The sequence below is a fragment of the Silurus aristotelis genome, assembly GCF_946808225.1.
Source record: "Silurus aristotelis genome assembly, chromosome: 17".
Lineage (NCBI taxonomy): Eukaryota > Metazoa > Chordata > Actinopteri > Siluriformes > Siluridae > Silurus > Silurus aristotelis.
The window spans coordinates 17,474,934-17,497,919 of NC_139590.1; the positions used below are offsets into that span (position 1 = coordinate 17,474,934).

A 22,986-nucleotide genomic window follows, 5' to 3' on the forward strand; every position below is an offset into this window, starting at 1 on the left:
CTGTCACTCTTTTCCACCCACTCCACCCTGCCTGCACTCTTTTCTTTACTTCCCTAACACCCTCTCCATTACTTTGCACTGTTGACCCCAGGTACCTGAACTCCTCCTCCTTCTCCACCTCTTCTCCCTGCAACCGCACCACTCCACTGCCCTCCCTCTCATTCACACACATGTACTTTGTCTTACTCCTACTGACTTTTATTCCCCTTCTCTCCAGCGCATACCTCCACCTCTCCAGGCTCTTCTCAACCTGCTAACTACTCTCGCCACAAATCACAATATCATCCGCAAACATCATAGTCCAGGGAGACTCCTGTCTGACCTCGTCCGTCAACCTGTCCATCACCACTGCAAACAAAAAAGGGCTCAGGGCTGATCCTTGATGCAGTCCAGCATTCACCTTGAACCAGTCTGTCGTTCCTACTGCACACTTCACTGCTGTCACACTGTCCTCATACATGTCCTGCACCACCCTCACATACTTCTCTGAAACACCTGACTTCCTCATACAATACCACAACTCCTCTCTTGGCACCCTGTCGTACGCTTTCTCTAAATCCACAAATACACAATGCAATTCCTTCTGTCCTTCTCCATACTTCTCCATCAACATTCTCAAAGCAAATAAGGCATCTGTGGTGCTCTTCCTCGGCATGAAACCATACTGTTGCTCACAGATGGTTACCTCTTCTCTCAGCCTGGCTTCCACTACTCTTTCCCATAACTTCATGGTGTGACTGATCAACTTTATTCCCCTGTAGTTACTGCAGGTCTGCACATCTCCCTTATGCTTAAAGATCGGTACCAGCACACTCCTTCTCCATTCCTTTAGGCATTCTCTCACCTTCCAGAATCTGGTTAAACAATCTGGTTAAAAACTCCACTGCCATCTTTCCTAAACATCTCCATGCTTCTACAGGTATGTCATCTGGTCCAACCGACTTTCCACTCTTTATCCTCTTAATCGCTGCTCTCACTTCCTCCTTACTAATCCTATCCATCTCCTGCTTCACTCATCAACTCCACATCATTCAACCTTCTCTCTCTCCCATTTTCCTCGTTCATCAGCTGCTCAAAATACTCCCTCCACCTTCTCAACACACTCTCCTCACTAGTCAACACATTTCCATCTCCATCCTTTATTGCTCTAACTTGCAGCACATCCTTCCCAGCTCGGTCGCTCTGCCTGACCAATCGGTACAAATCCTTTTCTCCTTCCTTAGTGTCCAACTTCTCATACAGCTCCCCGTATGCCCTTTCCTTGGCTTTCGCCACATCCCTCTTTACCTTCTGCCGCATCTCCTTCTACTGCTGCCTACTTTTCTCATCACCATGTCGATCCCACTTCTGTTTTGTTAACATCTTTCCCCTTATGCCCTCCTGCACTTCCTCATTCCACCACCACGTTTGTTTGTCTTCCTTTCTATTTCCCGATGTCACACCAAGTACTATTCTAGCTGTCTCCCTTATCACTCCTGCAGTAGTTACCCAATCATCCAACACCTCTTCACCACCACCGAGCCTCTGTCTGACCTCTTCCCTGAACCTCACACTGCACTCTTCCTCCTTCAGTTTCCACCATCTTATTCTTCTTTCAGTCCTTACTCTCCTCCTCTTCTTCTTCGCCTCCAAAACCATCCTACAGACCACTATCCGATGCTGTCTAGCTACACTGTCCCCCGCCAACACCTTACAGTCTCCAATCTCCTTCAGGTTGCATCTCCTACATAGAACATAATCCACCTGTGTGCACCTTCCTCCACTCTTATAGGTCACCCTATGATCCTCCTTCTTCTTAAAATACGTATTCACCACTGCTATTTCCATCCTTTTAGCAAAATCTACCACCATCTGCCCTTCGACATTCCCTTTCCTTTAGGCCATACCTACCCATAACCTCCTCATCACCTCTGTTCCCTAAACCTACATGTCCATTAAAGTCTGCACCAATCACCAATCGTTAATTTCTAGGTACACCATCTACCACGTCATTTAATTCACTCCAGAATTTTTCCTTCTCCTCCATCTCACAGCCGACTTGTGGAGCATAGGCACTGATGACATATATCATCATCCCTTCAACTTCCAGCTGATCATCACCCTATCAGCCTATCAGAAACTCTCTCCACCTCCACTACACTCTTACTGTACTCTTCCTTCAGAATCACCCCTACACCATTTCTCTTTCCATCCACACCATGATAAAACAGTTTAAACCCACCTCCAATGTTTCTGGCCTTACTCCCTTTCCACTTGGTCTCCTGAACACACAACATATCTACCTTTCTCCTCTCCATCATATCAGCTACCTCTCTCCCTTTACCAGTCATAGTGCCAACATTTATAGTACCAACCTTAACCTCTACTCTCCTACACTTCTCCTTTCCCTGTCGCCTCTGTAGACGTCTTCCACCTCTCCTTCTCCTCCTTTGGCCAACAGTAGCCCAATTTCCACCGGTACTCTGTTGGCCAACGATCCCTGTGGCGGTCTTTGGTAACCCGGGCCTCGACTAATCCGGTATGAAATTCTTAATCGTGACCCGCATATTCGATTTGGCACATCTTTTACGCTGGATGCCCTTCCTAACGCAACCCTCCCCATTTATCCGGGCTTGAGACCGGCACTAAGAGTGCACTGGCTTGTGCCTCCCCAATGGCTGGGTTACTGGTAAAGCCTGTGCATAATTTGAATAAATCTGTTATCAAAATCAACCACAAACGATTTAAACACAAAAGTAAGTGAGAACAATAATACACACTCTAACAAAGTAAACCTGTTCTGCTATTTTTTTATAGTTCATGTTTTTACAAGTTCAAAAATAGACACACATACAGTATAAGTATTTGAACACCCTGCTATTTTGCAAGTTCTCCCACTTAGAAATCATGGAGGGGTCTGAAATTGTCATCGTAGGTGCATGTCCACTGTGAGAAACATAATCTAAAAAAAATTACAACAAAACAACATTTTGTTGTTTAGATATTTAGCTAAATTCAGTGTCCATACTGCAAATTACAGGTGAGCAACTGCAAATAAAACAGGCATTTTGAGTGTGATGAGCAGTGTGGGCTGGGGATTGTTAGAAGAATAGTAAAGCAAGAGATGTTACTAAAATATGATTAAAAAAATATTTAAATACTTAAATATTATAAACATTTCAATAGCACCTAAACATTAAACTTATATTTAGTCTGCTAGCCCCATCATGTCTACTCTGTGTGTTTACCACACACTAACTGCTGGAAACACAACATCTACAGTGAGGAAAATAAGTATTTGAACACCCTGCTATTTTGCAAGTTCTCCCACTTAGAAATTATAGAGGGGTCCACTATGAGAGACATAATCTAAAAAAGAATCCAGAAATCACAATGTATGATTTTTTTAAACTATTTATTTGTATGATACAGCTGCAAATAAGTATTTGAACACCTGAGAAAGTCAATGTTAATATTTGGTACAGTAGCCTTTGTTTGCAATTACAGAGGTCAAACGTTTCCTGTAGTTTTTGACCAGGTTTGCACACACTGCAGGAGGGATTTTGGCCCACTCCTCCACACAGATCTTCTCTAGATTTCTGGCCTGTCGCTGAGAAACACGGAGTTTGAGCTCCCTCCAAAGATTCTCTATTGGGTTTAGGTCTGGAGACTGGCTAGGCCACGCCAGAACCTTGATATGCTTCTTACAGAGCCACTCTTTGGTTATCCTGGCTGTGTGCTTCGGGTCATTGTCATGTTGGAAGACCCAGCCTCGACCCATCTTCAATGCTCTAACTGAGGGTAGGAGGTTTTTCTCCAAAATCTCGCAATACATGGCCCCGGTCATCCTCTCCTTAATACAGAGCTGTCGCCCTGTCCCATGTGCAGAAAAACACCCCCAAAGAACGATGCTACCACCCCCATGCTTCACAGTAGGGATGGTGTTCTTGGGATTGTACTCATCATTCTTCTTCCTCCAAACACGTTTAGTAGAATTATGACCTAAAAGTTCTATTTTGGTCTCATCTGACCACATGACTTTCTCCCATGACTCCTCTGGATCATCCAAATGGTCATTGGCAAACTTAAGACGTGCCTGGACATGTGCTGGTTTAAGCAGGGGAACCTTCCGTGCCATGCATGATTTCAAACCATGACGTCTTAGTGTATTACCAACAGTAACCTTGGAAACGGTGGTCCCAGCTCTTTTAAGGTCATTTACCAGCTCCTCCCATGTAGTTCTGGGCTAATTTCTCACCTTCCTTAGGATCATTGAGACCCCACGAGGTGAGATCTTGCATGGAGCCCCAGTCCGAGGGAGATTGACAGTCATGTTTAGCTTCTTCCATTTTCTAATGATTGCTCCAACAGTGGACCTTTTTTCACCAAGCTGCTTGGCAATTTCCCCGTAGCCCATTCCAGCCTTGTGGAGGTGTACAATTTTGTCTCTAGTGTCTTTGGACAGCTCTTTGGTCTTGGCCATGTTAGTAGTTGGATTCTTACAGATTGTATGGGGTGGACAGGTGTCTTTATGCAGCTAACGACCTCAAACAGGTGCATCTAATTTAGGATAATAAATGTAGTGGAGGTGGACATTTTAAAGGCATGCACCTACGATGACAATTTCAGACCCCTCCATGATTTCTAAGTGGGAGAACTTGCAAAATAGCAGGGTGTTCAAATACTTATTTTCCTCACTGTGTGTGTATATATATATATATATATATATATATATATATATATATATATATATGGATTATTTTGGAAGCAAGTCCTATGTAGTTAAATGACTGACTAAAGTCTGGAACCCGTGGACATTAGATGGATAATACTGAGTTTCCTCTTTTGAGATTTTTCTCCCATATTCCAATCACCATCAGAGCATTTGGGTGTCTTTGTTGTTTTAAGAAGCTTTTGATTTGCTTTTGATGTATGTTCAGGGTCAGTTATCCATCTGTAGTGTGCAGTACTGTTCTATTTTCTTTGGGCTTTTTGAGTCTAATACAGGAAAATCTTGATGCTACAGCATACAAATACATTCTATGCAGTTGTGTTTCCAGCTTTTCCAGCAGCTTGTATGGGAGTATTTTAATTATTATTAATAAATGTGTTTTAGGAAATTATTGAAATTATCCTGTGCCAAAAATTTGTATAAGTAGATTTAGGATTTTTTTTTTTTTTTTTTGTGTGTGTGTGTGTGTGTGTGTGTGTGTGTGTGTGTGTGTGTGTGTGTGTGTTGTCATCCTAATAAATATGGATTTTCCTTGCCACGGTCGCCTCATTTGCACATAGGGAATAAATTCACATTTCTACTAACATGTTTGTTCTATAATTGTTACCTTCTGTAAAGCTGATTTGAGACAATATCCATTGTGAAAAGCACAACATTTACTTGAATTGAATGGATAATAAGCCCACGGTATTGAAAGCCCTCCAGCCAGCAGGCGGCCACAAAGAGCAGTAGACAAGCGGAAACACACTGTTCATCTTTGGTGCGTTCATCTCCTCCATCACCTTGAAGAAAGTACATGAGCAATTGTGGATGTTCTGACTCGCTTTTACACTTTAGCAGTGCTTGTAAAGGGAGCTGATTAATGGTAAGTGCGTATATTCTCTCTTTGTAATCAGGAGACTATACTGTATATTTATTTGATAGCAAAGTCGCTGAGCAAACCTGTGAGTTTTATATAACCGCTGCAACAGCCAAAATTGACGTCTTCTTTCTACATTGCATTATGTTTACTCCTACTCCAGGTCCTCTCGAGACTGAATACATTGACGAATTAGATGGAATTCTGCACAGAAATTGCAGCTTGTATTCATTGCGCACGTGTTTTGTTGTGATGTTCCAGGCGAAGTACCTGGCTCAGATCGTGGTGATGGGAGTGCAGGTAGTGGGCCGGGCTTTCGCACGTGCTTTACGACAGGAGTTTGCAGGCAGGTTACTCACACTGAGCTCACACTCCAGCTTACTGTCCACGTGAACTTGTGTCTTTACTTCCTTGCACATTCCCTTAAAAAACGCTGGTTTTACTAGCTACCAGGCGAAGCATGCACCTGCACATTCAAAAGGACATTTTAATTGCAAGTCTGAAGTCTGATTTTTAATGCTTTTTAAATTATAAAACTTTAAATCAAATCTTGCAGCATAAAAGTACACTTCTAACACTGATTGATCAATGTTTATACAAGGTACATATAAGCTGAAAAACCTTCTACCAGCTAGTAAAGATGGTTTACCATCTTAAAGCACTCGATCTGTAATTTAGCAGCTCTTAGCTGAACAAACAAAGCTGGTTTCTCAGCAAGGTTATTACTGGGAAATCCTGCTACACGAACAACAACTGCAATGTAGTATTACACACATATATATATATATAAACATTTTTTTTTAGAAACCTTATATCCGGACAAAATGCTGAATTCAGCTTTTGACCCCTTTGGTATTATGGTGTGTGCGCGCGCGCGATGGACCAAAAACATACAAACAAAAATTTTATACACTTTGTGTCACAAAGACACTTTTTTTTACTCAAATATCAGCACTTGTGGACTCCTGCCTGCTGCTGAAACACTGCCATGCTAATATTCAGTTTAACAGAACTCTCTCATTCTGGTGTTTAACCCTAGTAGCTTGAAAAATTCATGGTTCTAATTTTGCCACTGTGTTTATGCAGCCAGTCAGGCTGCAGCGGAGGCGAGAGGTAGAGCAGGTAAGCAATCGGCTGCAGTCTCCAGCTTCACTGGCATGAGTCTGCAGGAAGCACAACAGATTCTGAATGTATCATCACTGAACCCAGAAAAAATCCAGAAGGTATGCCAAAGTTTCATCTTGCAGCTCAAGAACATGGTCAAGAACATGAGCTACAGTGCCATCATTTCACCAAAGTGACATTTAAATTTATTTCTTGCAGAATTATGAACATTTGTTTAAAGTAAATGACAAATCAGTTGGTGGCTCTTTCTACCTGCAGTCTAAGGTATGTAAGCCATCGAAGTGTAATTTAAAAATAAAATACAATGTTAACCACTGGAGGATAATTCTCAAATGGTGTTAAAATTTTTGGCGAGGATGAATACTGCTAGAGCCGTACCTGCCCGTTTGGAGAATGATCCATAGTAAAATTTGGTCTTTTTAAGTGTTGGTTTTAAGAAGTTGTTTGTTTGCAGGTGGTGAGGGCTAAGGAGCGTCTCGATGAAGAGCTTACAATTCAGAGGCAGGACAATCCGCCAGAGCAGAAAGACCCACAAACATGATCCTATTGTTCATCTCCTCCTTTCCTCTGTCCTTCTACTGTAAATAATGTGCCCACCAAAATAAAGCCACACTCTTCTTTAGCATTGAGTTTCCTTACAAAATATTACAATAAATAATAATTTCAATGCTATCATTTTACATAAAAATATTACACAAAGAAACCCTCTTTTCTACTAATCTGCATGAAATTAATACGCTGAGCCTTTTAAGCTGCTCTATAATGTGGATCCTAAACTTTTATTCTACCAATACAGGAGTCAGAAAAGATGCAGTACAGCTTAATATATCAAATCCAAAATTATGAAACATTTATTTTGTTTTCATTGACATCAAACATCAAAATATTGTAATAAAATTCCTTTGAAACAGGATCACACTTGTGTTGTACCAATTAAAGAGCGTTTGCATGTTCAACTTAAGAACATGATGCAATATATATATATATATATATATATATATATAAATAAGTGTTTGTCAAAGTTGTGGAAACACCTAGTCTTTTATTGTTTTTGAGGTGCATGTTTATTTTGTTTGTTTTATCATTGAATGGCCTGCACAGTCATCACACCTAGATCCAATTGAACTGCTCTGAGTTGAACTGGATCACAAGGGCAGAAAGGAATCTCCAACCTTTTTCACATTTTATAAGATGCCTGGCAAAGAATTTCAGCTAAATGTTTGGAGAAACTAACTATTGGCAAAAGTGTAAAACTGTTGACATTTTTACATTTGTTTGGTCTAATTAGCTCTTCGTACTATTAATTTACTGAGTTTGTTGCATATAAATAAAAGGATAATGTAAGTGTCTGAAAAAACCATAAAGGTGCTTCCAAACTTTGACAGGCAATATAGTATATTACTTAATATACTGCAACTTCTACATTTCACCTATAATAAAAGGCACTTGGAAAAAGTTAAAATACTGATATAAAATATTTCAATGTGCAAAAAGAAAAGAAAACTGAATACAGGCCTTTCCTAGCCATAGTCTTGCATTAACCCTTTGGGCACCATTATGGCACATAAATTGTTTTTTGTTAAATATTTAAAAGTAAAAATAAGTTTTTTTCTATATCTATATATATATATATATATATATATATATATATATATATATATATATATATATATATTTTTTTTTTTTTAAATGACCATTTTTTCACTTTTTCCAAAGTGAAATGGTGCATTTTGTACCGTATACATGCTGCCCTTGCTAAAAAAAAAAAAAAGGCTTTAAGGCTGGTTGTTAACTGGATTGAAGACTTTGATAGTCAGTGGCAAACCAGCACTCTGTGCCAACCATTCCAATTATTGCTAATGTTTCGTTTATAAAAGCAACTTGAAACATACTTCGCTTGAGTGCTCAAAGGGTTAATGGGTCAAACAGCTTTTCTAATATATTAAATGGTGTAGACCCTGGGGGGTCTGTGTCATAATGAGCCTTCTCAAACAAGCAGAATAGCAAAGAGTAGAGAAAAGTTTAAATTGTATAAAGCAAAATATAGGGGAATGCCTGGAAGTGCTATAGCTGTGAGGTGAACATTTATGGACCTGATACACAGTCGGGAGATGAAATATCCAGAGCTGATTGCCTTAGTTGGATGGATCAATATATTAATTCCAGCAGAGTTTACTGGGACAGTGTGTTTTTTTCTAATTGTAATGTTTTCTGGTAGCATTGCTGCATCACAAATCCAGGGTCCATGGGTCTTTTCTGAAAGTCATTTAAATGGCATCAGTACAAATGTTTGCAATGCAGTTGTGTACATTTCTTTTCACTCATACAGTTAGCTGCATTAAATGTTTTTTTATTGATTGTATTGGCATTGGACTTTGACTGGTTATTTATGCTGAAGTCTGATTAATATACAATAAGTTCATTAAGTGGATTACTGAAAGCATTATATTTTCCTTCATGGGGTATATAAATCCAAAATGTCAGATAGACAATCTGTCTTCCTGTCATTAATTGTATATCATTGCCTTAAGTTATCTTGCATGACTTAAATTCCCTGGAGTGATTCTCAGAGATGAATTGGTTTATTTTTAAAAAACTGCTTTTCCAGTCCATCTCACCAATCTGTCACCATCCATTCCTCAATCCTCAATGCACTGTGAGAGAAAGCTCAGTGTAAAGCAGCAATAGCAGAGACAATGAGATAAAGCAACATCAACATCAAATGAAATGTCTCGTCCAAACACTACAAAAAACATAAAATAGCCATATAGTGCTCCCAAATGTAGCATAACCACTGTGGAATTATAAGACTTTGGGGTAGGTGCAGGGATAGGAAACTTAGGAAAATTCCAAGAGTTAAATGTTTTAAAATAAAATAGTAAAATCATTACAACTGATTATCTGATTATCTTTTTTTTTTTTTTTTCTTTCAGGCAAGTAATGATATTAAGAAATATTAAGATTTCTGACCTAAATTGGGAAGAGACTATTAAACTCAGGTGTTTTCTTTCAAGAAAAAGCTCTTAAATGTAGATTATAAGTAGAAAAGGAATGTTATTCTTATGTCATTTTGTCTCAAAATCACGTTTGCTCCAGAGGCTTGAACTGCACACCAATTGTGTTTGTTTGCATGTGAGGGTTTTCCCTCACATTTGTTATCATTTAAAAACATACAGTATATATGTGGCATGCTGTGCTAGCATAGTGTGTGTGAGGTCAATAAAACAAATGTCCAACAGGTGGCATTTGTGCAACAGTCATCTACAGTAAAGTGGTAAGCTAAAATAACTCCTTTGTCTACCTTGAGACTCAACTGAGTCTTGTCTGTTACAGTGGCTAATTTAAAAGCCAGATTTAAACCTGCCTTATTGTATATAGTGATGGTGGCCGTTTCTAAAAGGACAGGTTTTAATGTTTATATGCATCACAACTGAACTCTCAGTTCAATTAAATAAACTAGCAGTTAGCCAGACAGTATAGCAGCTCTCACTAGAGGTTTGTCAGACTGTGGACAAATAAACAGGATCTGTGTATGACTAAAATAGCGGCATGGAATGCACTGATGGTCCTCTGAACTAAATAAACATTAATTGACCACTCAAACTCTGCCAAAGCATGACTGAATCAGTGTCATTTCCTGAATAAAAACTGCATGCATGCAAGTTTAACCTGCATTGTCAGAATAATCTTAAGAAAAGCCCTCAAAGGAGTTTTACAGTTCACCATAAAGTGACCTCAAACTATAAATCATTACAGAAGATTGTGCACTTAGTGTGTCTTGCACACTGGCGTCCAGAGTGTTAAATCAAACAATAAGAAATAAGCAGCCGAGTGCTTACTGAAACATTGGCATAGATTCTTAAAACTCCGGTTTGTACTGGGAGACAACAAAAAAAAGATAGGCAAGAAAACTAGAAGTGATGGTCCTTGGGCCACTGATAAGATTTTTTTCACACACTATCTCTGTTCATATAAGATACGTTTCCACCGCAAGTCATGTTTGATAAGTTTCTTAAAAACTTTCTATGACAAAATTGTGACAAAATTTTGCTATGACAAAATTGTAAATATATGTATATTTATAAAATATATTTTCATACTGTACATATATTAATGCATTTTTAAACAAGACTTTCTGGTTGCTCCAGCTACTGCACCTGTTTTTCTATATAACTTATTAATCCTGTATTTGTGTGTAAGAATCTAACGTGCCTGGTGTTTTCTGTAATATAGTAACTCTTCTTCTTCTTCTTCTTTCGGCTGCTCCCATTAGGGGTTGCCACAGAGGATCATCCGTCTCTATACTACCCTGTCCCCTACATCTGCCTCAAGGAAAAAATTAGTGTAAAAGAGATTTAGTGATGTTAGTCAAGGGTGAGGGATAATAAAATACTTTTCAGAAAAAGTGTTTTCTGAAAAATAAATAGTTATTCAGTTATACATGTTATTCAGAGGTTAGTGAATCATAAAATTGGAAGTGCATTTTCTACATTGATTGGCCTGATGATGGCAAATTAATCACACATTTGTGTGATGGTTTGAAAAACTATATTATTGTTGGTACAAAATTTATACAGTGAGGCAAAATCAGATAAGGCTAAAGTTAATCTCAGCTTTTAAAATTTTGTTGCTGTGTCACTGTTATATTGTCACAGCTCTACACTGTAGTAAAAACATTAAACAGGAACATTATTCAGTAACATGATTATTAAGGAACCCTTTTGTTTCTTAAAAAGACCACAGTGGAAACGTATCTTTGGTAATGAACAGATGGAATGCTGGAAATTAAAGGGTAGATATGTCACAGGACTGTCTCAGCCCTTTGACCTTTGATATTCAGATCTTTTTCAGTTAACCACAGCAGGCTTCAACATTAAGGAGCCTGAAGGAATGACGACCCAAGACAAGTGGTCATGGGACGATCCTGTGGAGAGGTTTAGGATGCCCCTAAGGCTCTCATCCTCACCTTCATTCACCCTAGAACTGGCCTTTGTTTGTCCTCTGCGGTCTGAGCACAAAACGGGCACCACAGGCAAGCCAAGTGCTGAGTTGGAGTAGACTGGAGGCATCAGTGGGGATTTAGCCAGGCTATTGAAGGACAGGACAGGTGAGTTTTGACTTCCCAGGATGCTCAAGTCCAGGGGTCTAGGACTCAGAGATGACAAGGGCAGAGAGCTGCCTAAGAAAGCAGCTGCCGTACTTGGTAGGATGATATGGGTGTAGCTCAGCTCAGATTCTTTCCCTGTAACATGAGATGGCTTTGGCACAGGTGAGTTCCCACCTCCTCCTTGTCCTCCAACTCCTTCTCCTGGGCTTGTCTGTTGTTCCTGTGAAGCCACAAAATGCCCATGTGCCTTGATGTGCTTTCTCAGAGAGCTCGGGTCTGTATAACGCTTCAGACAACCAGCCATCTTGCAGTAGTATGGCTTGTCCACATAATGTGTACGGGTGTGCTTGAAGCGGTCACTGGAGTTTGAATAACGCTTATTACAGCCTTCATAAGGACAAATGTAGGGCTTCTCACCTGAAAAATAACGCCAGGATGTAAAAATATCTAAAGACTTAACAAAAAGGAGAAAGCTGTAATTTTAAAGCAGCATTGCTTACCTGTGTGTGAACGATTATGGATCTTGAGGTTTTCTAAACGTGAAAAGCTCTTGTTACAGGTGGGGCAGCGGTGTGGCTTCTCATTGGTGTGTGTTCGAATGTGAATTAACATTTTGTACCTAAAAGAGATACTAGTATCAAGTCATAGATACTACTGTGGAATTCGTATCATCCTTTACCTTATCCTCTCACCTTGCATTGAAGCCCCGTCCTTTGCGTGCACAGCCTTCCCAATAGCAGCAATACCCAGAATCTCTTTCAGGCTTTACATGAAAGTCATTTACATGGTCCACTAAATCTTGCAGGGAGTCAAAAAGCAACTGGCACTGCAAAGTAGATATGGAATTAAAGAACTGGTACAGCATATGCATTCTTCTCTGAGCAGTTTTATGAGGGAATGAGGTGTTTCTGTGTATTGGATAGAGAACACTAGAAGAGTATAACATCTGTTTGGATAACGCTCAAGCAATTTGATTCCAACATTTCAACTTAATTATTTATTCAAATTAAAATCTCTCACCTTCCTCCATCGACAGGACAGCTGTTCGTCTGCTGAAAGTTCAGGGGAGGCCCTCTTATCCTTAGGCTTGCCAATAAACATTGAGGATGACAAATGAAGCCCTTCTCTTCCTCCAATTGGCAAAAAAAACTGGAAGGCTTGTGATGGGGCCCCTCTCTCAACACAACGGAAAACAGAGTCCTATCAGTGTAAAACAGAATTAGGGGAAACACTTAAGATGTTTAAAGATTGATAAAAGGCTGTTTTTAATAACAAAATAATTTTAAATGCTTTTTTCACCTGTACTACACATTTATACTCGACTGGACATTTTCTAACTTATTCTAGATCATGCATATGAATCTTAACAACTGACACATTTATGAAAAATTATCTGATCAATCATGTGGCAGCATAGTGTAGTGCATAGAATCATGCAAATCCACTTCTATCATCCAAGAACATAAAATCAAGGCTGCATTCTCACCAACCTGCACAGTTATAGACTGAAAAACTATAGCTTTAAACTCGATTTCTGTAGATGCATGGTAGGGTCAGAATTGGGCATCGACTCCACGGATCATAGATCAGTAGATTCAAGCTTCCTTGTATGAATAGTCAATGCTAAAATCCCATAGCCTTCTAATGTCTACTTTTGGCATGACAATGCAAAATGTCACAAGCAAAAGAAATCTCAAACTGGTTTCACAAATACGACAATGTACTTTTATTTAATGGATTTAAATCCACATTTAAATGTGGAAGAACTGCAGCATGGGGTGCTCCTGAGAAATGTACATGAATTGCACGATGCACCTATGCATATTTATTTATTGAGGTCTTAAGTACAAAAGAAGGTCCTATCCAGTATTAGTACAGTATGCCTAATAAAATGCTCCATGCATGTACATTACACAGGTAAACAGTGTGAGGCAAAGACTGCACTAGTATTTTTTTTGTGTGGTTTTAAGGCATATTTGTATGGTTATTATTATTAATGGCCAACGCCTTAGTATTACTACAACCCCACTTAGACAATTAAGCTACCTTAAGCAGGTGTCAATCCCTTTTTTTCTGTTCATGTGCAGCTTCTTTCTTTGAACTACTTTGTAAAAGTTGTAAAAGCAATTCCTGTAGCTATGAGGAATTTAATTACATGTCGTCTTCTTCTTTCGGCTGTTCCCATTAGGGGTCACCACAGCAGATTGTCCGTCTCCATACCCCCCTGTCCTCTACATCTGCCTCTATCAAACCAACTACCTGTATGTCTTCCCTCACTACATCCATAAACTTCCTCTGTGGTCTTGCTCTTTTTCTCCCTTCTTGTGGCTCCATCCTCAGCATTCTCCTACCGATATACCCCATGTCCCTCTTCTGCACATGTCCAAACCAACTTAATCTCACCTCCCTCACCTTGTCTTCGAAACGTCCTACATGCGCTGTCCCTCTAATAAACTAATTTCTAATCCTGTCCATCCTTGTCACTCCCAACAAAAACCTCAACATCTTCAGCTCTGCTACCTCCAGCTCCACCTCCTGTCTTTTAATCAATGCCACTGTCTCTAAATGATACAACTTTGCAGGTCTCACCACAGTCCTATAAACTTTCCCTTTCACTCTTGCAGATACTCTTCTATCACAAATCACTCCTGTCACTCTTCTCCATCCACTCCACCCTGCCTGCACGCTTTTCTTCACTTCTCTAACACTCTCTCCATTAATTTGCACTGTTGACCCCAGGTACCTGAACTCCTCCACCTTCTCCTGCTCTTCTCTCTGCAACTGCACCACTCCACTGCCCTCCCTCTCATTTATACACACGTACTCTGTCTTACTCTTACTGACTTTCATTCCCCTTCTCTCCAGCGTGTATCTCCACCCCTCCAGGCTCTTCTCAACCTGCTCCCTACTCTCACCACAAATCACAATATCATCCGCAAACATCATAGTGCATGGAGACTCCTGTCTGACCTCGTTCGTCAACCTGTCCATCACCACTGCAAACAAGAAAGGGCTCAGAGCTGATCCTTGATGCAGTTGAACCAGTCTGTCGTTCCTACTGCACACTTCACTGCCGTCACACTGTCCTCACCACCCTCACATACTTCTCTGAAGCACCTGACTTCCTCATACAATATCACAATTCCTCTCTCAGCACCCTGTCATATGCTTTCTCTAAATACACACACACACACACACACACACAACTTTATTCCCCTGTAGTTACTGCAGGTCTGCACATCTCCCTTACTCTTAAAGATCGGTACCAGCAGATTCCTTTTCCATTCCTCAGGCTTCCTCTCACCTTCCAAAATCTTAAACAACCTGAATAAAAACTCCACTACCATCTCTACTAAACATCTCCATGCTGCTTGTCCAACCGACTTTTGAGTAAGTTTATTTCTCATGATTCTGACTTTATTCCTTGCGACTCTGATTTTCTTTTCCTCGCAATTCTGACTTTATTTCTCGTTTACATCCAACATTTCTGGTGCATCCACCAGTAACCATGTTGAGGGTCTGAAGTTTAAAGCTGCTGGTGTATGAACGAGGCTCCTCTGCTTCATCTGTCTTGTTCCGTCTCCTCCAGAGCTGATTGTAAGACAGTTCTCTCCAGGGATCAGAGGCTTAGTTTGATACCATGAGTTTGATACCATGAGCTTCCTGGCACTACAGAGGGGTGACGCTGCGTAATTTGCCAAAAAAAGTCGCCATTGCAAGAAATAAAGTTGTAATTGTGAGGAAAAAAAGGTGGAATTAGGCAAACGTTTTTTAATGTGTTTTAATAAAGTTTCGCTGGTGGTTCGTTAGAATTAAATGTCTGCAGGGAAACACAATGCTATGTGTGTACTTAAATTGACTAAACGAAGCAAATTATTTGCCTCGATGATTCTTTGTATTTTAATCATTCGAGGAATCGCTTCAGCCCTAGTTTTATGTGAGAGGTTTTTAAAAACGGACACTATCAAAGTCAGAACTAGATACCTTTAACTTTCTTTGCTACCTAAAATGAAAGAAGTACATTTCAAGACAATCAATGACATTTATCCATGTAATGAGTTTCTTAGAATGAGCTTTGGATAGTAATGTATGTACTTTATGCCTGAAAGATATTGAATCTCAGGATCTTTTTTACAGTTGTACTATTGTTGCATCATTTTGGAACAGATAGTATGAGTGGTTAAAGAAAAAAATTTTATGCCTGCTTTTGACAATCATAATGTAAAATTTGGCATCTTTAATGCAAAACAAAGAAATTGAATTTCTTTGCAATAATATGTTAATTGTAGTTTTAGAAGTTTTATATACACAAGTGTAGATTTGTTTCTCCTTGTTTTAAGGCATAAAAAGTGATTTTAGTTTTACATGTTGGCATTATTTTTGCTTGTGTTTATTTTATTTTGATTTATTAATTTATTATTCTTATTTTAATTAAATTTTTGTTATTGTACTTGAGTTTGTGATATGCTGCTTGGATTTGTTAAATGTGTTTAACAGTGGAATGATGACAATGTCTGTTATTTGAAAGGTTTAATAAACTGCGAAAAATAAATAAATAAATAAATAAATACCTGGAGGAAGAAAAAAGTAATAGATGATTTTGCAGAATGCTTTAAACAATGGAGGTTGACGGTGAAATTGTGGAGAAGATTTTATGGTGCTCATGCAGCAAGTTGATAGTCGTGCAAGCTGGATACATGAGTAACCACACGTAGTAATATCTTCTAATCGTATGTCCATCAAGGTATGCCCTGGCCCTTTAAATTGTTCTGTCCTCCAGAAAAAAAGCCTGTTAGCCACTGCAATTAGGTTGGTGCAAACAACATAACTAATGTTGCTGTTTGTCAAGGCCACAAACTCATTTAACTTATCCAAAACTAAATGGCTTCTGTGTAAGAGGAAACCTGTAGAGTATAAACTGTCATCAGCTTCATGCCAGGCATCATAATGTCCTCCTCAATTTCATCAACTACCACCGATGTTCAAAACATTCTGTAAAATCGTCTATTACTGGCATTTCCCCTCTTGGCTGTCGATTGAGTGACGACAGATTGAGTGTCGACAGCTTTCAGTGTAAGACATCAGAAATGCAAATGGTGCAAGGCTTTGGAATTTTAAATGCAAAAGGAATTGTGATTTATTTTGTGTTTTGGCAAGGCTACACATGCGACGCAGAGAAAGTGAAAAAGCAAATGTGGTAATTAATATTTCTGTTTAAATATGACGTGGTCATAACTAGTAGGACATGGGAAATGCTGTTGCCAATAGACTTTGCTTTTCCATTTGAAATTTGACAGTCACTGTGCATTCATGAAAGTGAAAGCAAATGGTAATGCATGTTTTGCAATTGCATTTGGATTACGTCATAATTTATGCATCCATATATGGAAAACGCTATTGCAAATACAATTTGCAATCCCTTTTAAAAATTGGCTGGAATATCCTTCCATAGTCTTAAGTTATGTGTGAAATGTGCATGACAAATATAAAAAAAAAAATGAGCCAGCCAGTTGTGGGGATGGTAGTGTTAATGGGGCTGAGGAAGGTCTGCAAGATTATAGCTGTTGATTAAGCACAGCCAGCAGGCCCTCAATTCAATTGGGACTGAATTGAATTAAGTAGCATGAGGTCTGGATTCTCATATCTTTCTCTAAATCTGATTTAAGACAGCATCCCTTCAGCTGGGCCTGAGCGGGAAATAGAAAAGCACCTATGTTAAGGATACAGGGAAAATTTGATAAGAAACCCCCTCCCCCTCCTGCTCCCAGACCACTGATCTTGGTTAAAGAGGTTGTTAGAGTTACAACTGCAAAATATTTTTGTTTTTTTTCGAAGATTTTAGAATTTCTTTTGGCCAATTTGAGTTACCAAAGTAGAAGTCAGAACTGGCTATCCCAATCAAAGAACTTGCAACTGCTTACTATTTAGTTAGAATTTTTAAATAAAATATTTCAGTGTAGAATTTTTTGTTCAGTAATGGGAAATAAAAATGTTGCTCATGCTCAAATAATAAAAGGAATTAACTAAAATGACTGTATGACAATCATTATCTGTACATTATCTGTAAATGCCTTCCCGCCTATCAGATAGTATGACCAATTTAGCTTTCTTGGGCTCCTGGCTGCAGATAGCTGTGGTATCTTCATCTCATGACTCTGGACAACAGGGTATACACTTTCCCATTAAGCCACTTGAGAACCTATTATTAAAATTACTATAATCAGATATTTGTAAATCAAAATTTTCTGTAATCAAAAAATACTACATACATTTTACTATTTTTAGTGTATTTTCACTAGATGAGCCTTGATAAGTTGAGAAGTCTCTTTCTCCTTACCCAAACAGTAAGGAGAAAAAAACCCAAAAAAGCTTGTCATAGTGTGAAATTTTGTGTGAAATACTTCTCTGACATTGTTGCATTCTTGTACTCACCCCTGAAAACAAATGAGAGGTGCCATTTCCATTACTTAGTTCAGGAGAGCAGGGTGTATGATGAGAGGGTGGAGACATGCTAAAGTCTACTGTAGGAGGTTTGTGGAGTTCAGGCTTCTCCTGGCACACCATGTGTACACCTAAACAAGTAAATATTTAAATTGTTATAATGTTCTCCTATTTTCAACCTCATTAAAAATACATATAAATTTAACTCTACACAATTCAGTTACACCAGAATAACTTTAATAACAGAAAAAAAACCCAGAAATTAATCACATACACCGTTCAGACATAACTTTATAACCACTGGCAAAGTAAATAACTGATTATTTCATTTAAAAGGCATAATGAATATATGTGCATATACAGTGTATTCAGAGGCATTCTGCATACACTGTTATCTATCTATGCTATTACGGATACCAAGAATTTAGTCAGGAGTGGTTGAAGAACATGAGCAATTATTCAAGGTGTTGACTTGGTCTCCAAATTTGCCAGATCTCAATCTGATTGAGCATCTGTGGGATCTGCTGGACAAACATCCTTAATCAGTGGAGGCCTAACTCACGCACCAGATTCCACAACACACCATTAGAGGGGGACCTAGGGGTGGATCAGTGTATAGCACATAGGTTACAAATAGACATGTGCTGGTATTTGGTAATGCAATAAATTTCGGTAATGGATATGCACAGTATTGTTATCCTGGACACTTCAAAATACAGTGAATAATTATTGATCCAAATGTAGAATTTTAGAACGCGCATTAGCTGCTCTTTTAGCAAAGTATACTGCATGTATGCTGCGTAAAAGAGCCATGTGCACTCAGATGTAAAAAATCCCCACGTAGAGATGCACTGTATGCTGAGCAAGAGATGCGTGCGCACATAATATTGACAGTGTGCCAGGATAAATATTTTGATTGTATATTGATTGCAACACAATTGCAACACAATTGTACACTGTCTGCCACACAGAGCAGGTGAACTTGCTGTTTATAAATGTTTATTTAGCTATATTAGCTAACCTGTTGGCTTGTTATTTAAAAAAAAAAATACGTGTATTGCAGATAACAAAAGTTCTTTTGTTCAGTTTGCACTTTATTCTGTTTCATACAAATGCTCACTTTATACATTCTTATTCTTTAGTTTCATTTTTTTTTTTTTTTTTTACTTATTTGTATTTAAATGTTTGCGGTACTTTTATTTTATTTTAAATAATTACAGTTGTTTCTAGGATACTAAAACACTGAAGTTGGTTTATTTTTTTTACCTGTTAAACCTGATTCCATGGAATTGAATACCGTGACAATACCATATACTGTGAGGAAACCTTATAAATTAATCGCAGCATGAAAATGTGTTACCCGCACATGCCAGTAGATCATATCTCAAATTCTGAATTGGATTACCCACAATTCTGAAAATATTGCACATGAAAGTCAGGCTACTCCTAGTCTCCTAGTGCAAAGATGTAGAACATTTCAGTAGGTGTTAAAGTTGATTGGGAATTACTCTGGAGACTACTGCAAACAAATCTCTCCCATCTAGTTCTTCAGTATCTCTTCCATCTGTTTTTTTTTTTACTCCATAAAGTACAGGTACAGGTAGTCCCTGAGTTACGATGGTTCGACTACATTTTTCAATCTTAAGTTGACGATAGCATTACAAAACATGTGTAAAAATATTTGTATTTTTGCGTGCCATTTAAATTTCCATACTCTACGTTGGAACTACATTGCGCATCTCCTGCCTTGTGAGATGCCTTAGTCTAGCCAGAGGTTGACGGATTTCAGTTGTCTCAGTATTTTTTGTGTATTTGGTGTTTCAAAGCCCAATTTTATCCCTTGTCTCTGTTCTTTTCATCACTGTCACCGGACACTGGAACAGAGTGCGTCCGGCTATGTCCTCTATTTGCCAACCAGTGCGAGCACTTGCCCGTTGCCACATACATATATTCTGTAAAATGTATACATTTTGGTAGTGTAAATTCCTCTGTTTTGCTAAATTATGTACTGTAATTTGTTAAATTATTAATAAATGCATCTCCATCATAAGTCAACACATTTCAGCAACCATTTTAGTGTATCTTCTCAAGGGACAATACTATAGAAATGAAACTTGGATATACTTTAGTGCAGCTGGTATAGCAGTACAGATTTACTGTCCTCTAAATAAAACTAAACATGCAGCCATTACTGTCAAAATGGCTGGCAAAATGTGAGTATACCTGTATTCAGAAATGATGAAAATCATTTGAAAATCCTCTCTGAGGTACAATCAATTATTGTTCCTCCTTAGTTTTCATGAGTGACCTTATGACCTTATATTTAAAATAAGTAAGAAAATCTCTGGATGGGTTAGCATCAGAGATATATATGCTAACTAATATGCCACTTAGATTACCTCTGTGGGGGGAGCCAGGGGATTCTGGAACAATATCTGCTTTACCATCATCAGCATCTGGCAGATGTCCAATCCTGTTGTCAATGACCCGAGAGGAAATAAGAGTGGGCAGGGACTTGGAGCCTCTGCTCCGCCCATTAATTTGCCCTCTCGGCAGCTTCAGGTCCAGCGGCTCATCTAAGGAGAGCATGGGTGCAGCCTCTGACCTTGAGAAAAATACACAGAAACACAGGATGCAGATGGTTATTGCAAATTACAAATAATAAATAAATGTTTACTGCAAATTAATATACCCAATATATAATGAATACTATACTATACAATACAATAGTATAGAAATAAAACAGGGATATATTTTAGAGTAGTCAATGTGAGGCTTTTATTTCAGTACAGATTTACTGTCCTCTGAAAATAACTCCACCAAAAGTGAGTAAACCCCAAGTGAAAATGTCAAAACTGTGTCGAAAGTTTAAAGGCAATACTTTGTGTGAGCACCATTGTTTTCTTGCACTGCCTTAGTCCTCCTGGGCATGGAATTCACCAGAGCTGCACAGGTTGTTGCTGGGTTCCTCTTCTTTCTGGATTCCATTCTTCCATTATGACATCACGGAGCTGCTGGATGTTAGACATATGGCGCTTCTCCACCTTCTGCTTAAGGATGCCCAACAGGTGCTCAATAGTGTTTAGGTCTAGAGACATACCTTCAGCTTTCTTAGTAAGGCAGTTGTCATTTTGGTGGTGTGCTTTGGCGTGTGGTTTCCGGGCAGTTGTCATTTTGGTGGTGTGCTTTGGTGTGTGGTTTCCGGGCTTTCTTGTGAGCCAGCTTCAGAAAAGGCTTCCCTCTGGGATGACAGCACACTGCAACAAGTTGGTTTACATGGCTGTCATCCCAGAGGGAAGCCTTTGCTTAGCCAGTGCTTAGCCAGTGCTTAGATTAAGCACTGACAAGTGGACCTTCTGCTTCTGCAACCTTTAAAGCAATGCTGGCAGCACTCGTGCATCTTGGAAAACCTTTGTATGACCTATGACCCTGGTCACTGTACTGTAACTCAGTTACAGTTTCTTCTTATAGCCTGGGCCATCTTTGTGGAAAGCAAGAATTCTACTTCTCAGAGAATCTTTGCCATGGGGTGACATGTTAAACATCCAGTGGTCAGTATGAGAATTGTACTCAAAACACCAAATTTAAACTGCTCTAATACAAGATACATACATTTGTATGGTCCTGTCAATCAGACAAAAACATGAAAATGATAAATAGGACATGTTGCTTTGCATGGTTAAACAACATACAGCTGTTATTACTTAATGTGTACCCACTTATGTTGCCATCTATTTTGACAATAAAGTAGGTTATGTTATTTTTAGAAAACAGTAAAATCTGTATAAAGGTTGCATACTGACTACTCTAAAATACATCCAAATTTCATTTCTATACTATTGTCCCTTCAGAAGATACACTAAAATGGTTAGCTGAAATGTGAGTGGTGTGCTCACTTGTGAGATACTCTATATAACCGAACAGCACATATTGCTTACATATTAGTACCAGTTTATCAGCAGGTTTATTGCCACTTTTTCTGTTTATATTAAATATTATCACAGCTTTACAGAGTTGTTTCTGTAAAAACACAAGTAAAATTTTTTTCCTGAAAAATGTCATTAAAAAAATATGACTGTTCTTACAAACATGAATTCATGAATATTGCTAATGTGGCATTGAATATGTTTTAGGTTATGTGAATATTAATATTAATTAGTCAGTAAGAAATAACTTACTAGGAACTCAGGTTTACTATTCAGCACACAAAATTTTACGAGTTACCAATTTCACTACCACCAGGAGTACTGGCCCACCTCCAAAATTAGTGATGTTATTTACAGGAGCAGAAATAAAATGACTGAATACCTTTGTGCAAAACTTTCATTCATCTGGTGTTGACCATATCAGAGTTTATCTGACAAATTATGATCTTGCTTGTAGATGAAAACAATTGGATAAATACATACTTGTTTTAAAGTTTCAACAGTTTGTGTGTGCCAGTGCTTATGTATCAACAATTTCATCGAGTCACAGCTATCAATGTAGTAACTAGAAAACATTCAGATATCCTTTAGGTATTCATGCAATACATGTTCAAATACAAACATTTACATACACCTACTATAAAAAATTAAACCTAACCCAAATTTGTCATTCTTTGTTAGTTTGACCATACAGAATAGTCACTAACCTAAAGCAATTTACATAACTAAAGTATCGGTAAAGTTGAATTATTAATTATGTTGAAGTTTAATTATTCCACACTAATTAGTAAATCTACAGAATTAAAATATCAAAATG

At 38.5% G+C, this 22,986-nt stretch overlaps 2 protein-coding genes across 5 annotated transcripts in view; one reads left to right on the top strand and one right to left on the bottom strand.

Annotated features, from left to right (window-relative positions):
• The first annotated feature begins 5,419 nt into the window (after nucleotides 1–5,419).
• Nucleotides 5,420–7,317, top strand: pam16 (presequence translocase associated motor 16). 2 transcript variants are annotated; one of them, XM_083566008.1, is made up of 5 exons: nucleotides 5,420–5,576; nucleotides 5,832–5,920; nucleotides 6,661–6,793; nucleotides 6,894–6,959; nucleotides 7,150–7,317. In XM_083566008.1, the coding sequence occupies exons 1-5, from the start codon at nucleotides 5,574–5,576 to the stop codon at nucleotides 7,234–7,236; spliced, it is 378 nt and encodes a 125-aa protein (XP_083422134.1). In that variant the 5' UTR covers nucleotides 5,420–5,573; the 3' UTR covers nucleotides 7,237–7,317. The 2 variants fall into 2 exon arrangements, with proteins under 2 accessions (XP_083422134.1, XP_083422133.1); XM_083566007.1 differs by having other exon boundaries at nucleotides 5,423–5,576; nucleotides 5,734–5,920.
• Nucleotides 7,318–10,943: 3,626 nt separating this feature from the next.
• The window catches only part of glis2b (GLIS family zinc finger 2b), a 42,572-nt gene continuing 30,529 nt past the window's right edge, over nucleotides 10,944–22,986 (bottom strand). For 2 of the 3 annotated variants that reach the window (XM_083565887.1, XM_083565888.1), the window contains exons 2-7: nucleotides 20,643–20,848; nucleotides 18,235–18,374; nucleotides 12,823–13,002; nucleotides 12,495–12,628; nucleotides 12,303–12,421; nucleotides 10,944–12,219 (exon numbers count right to left, since the gene is read on the bottom strand). In XM_083565887.1, coding sequence (XP_083422013.1) covers nucleotides 11,543–12,219; nucleotides 12,303–12,421; nucleotides 12,495–12,628; nucleotides 12,823–13,002; nucleotides 18,235–18,374; nucleotides 20,643–20,832 — 1,440 coding nt within the window. In that variant the 5' untranslated portion in view covers nucleotides 20,833–20,848 and the 3' untranslated portion in view covers nucleotides 10,944–11,542. The remainder of the gene's footprint in view (nucleotides 12,220–12,302; nucleotides 12,422–12,494; nucleotides 12,629–12,822; nucleotides 13,003–18,234; nucleotides 18,375–20,642; nucleotides 20,849–22,986) is intronic. The other variant, XM_083565889.1, reaches the window with a different exon arrangement.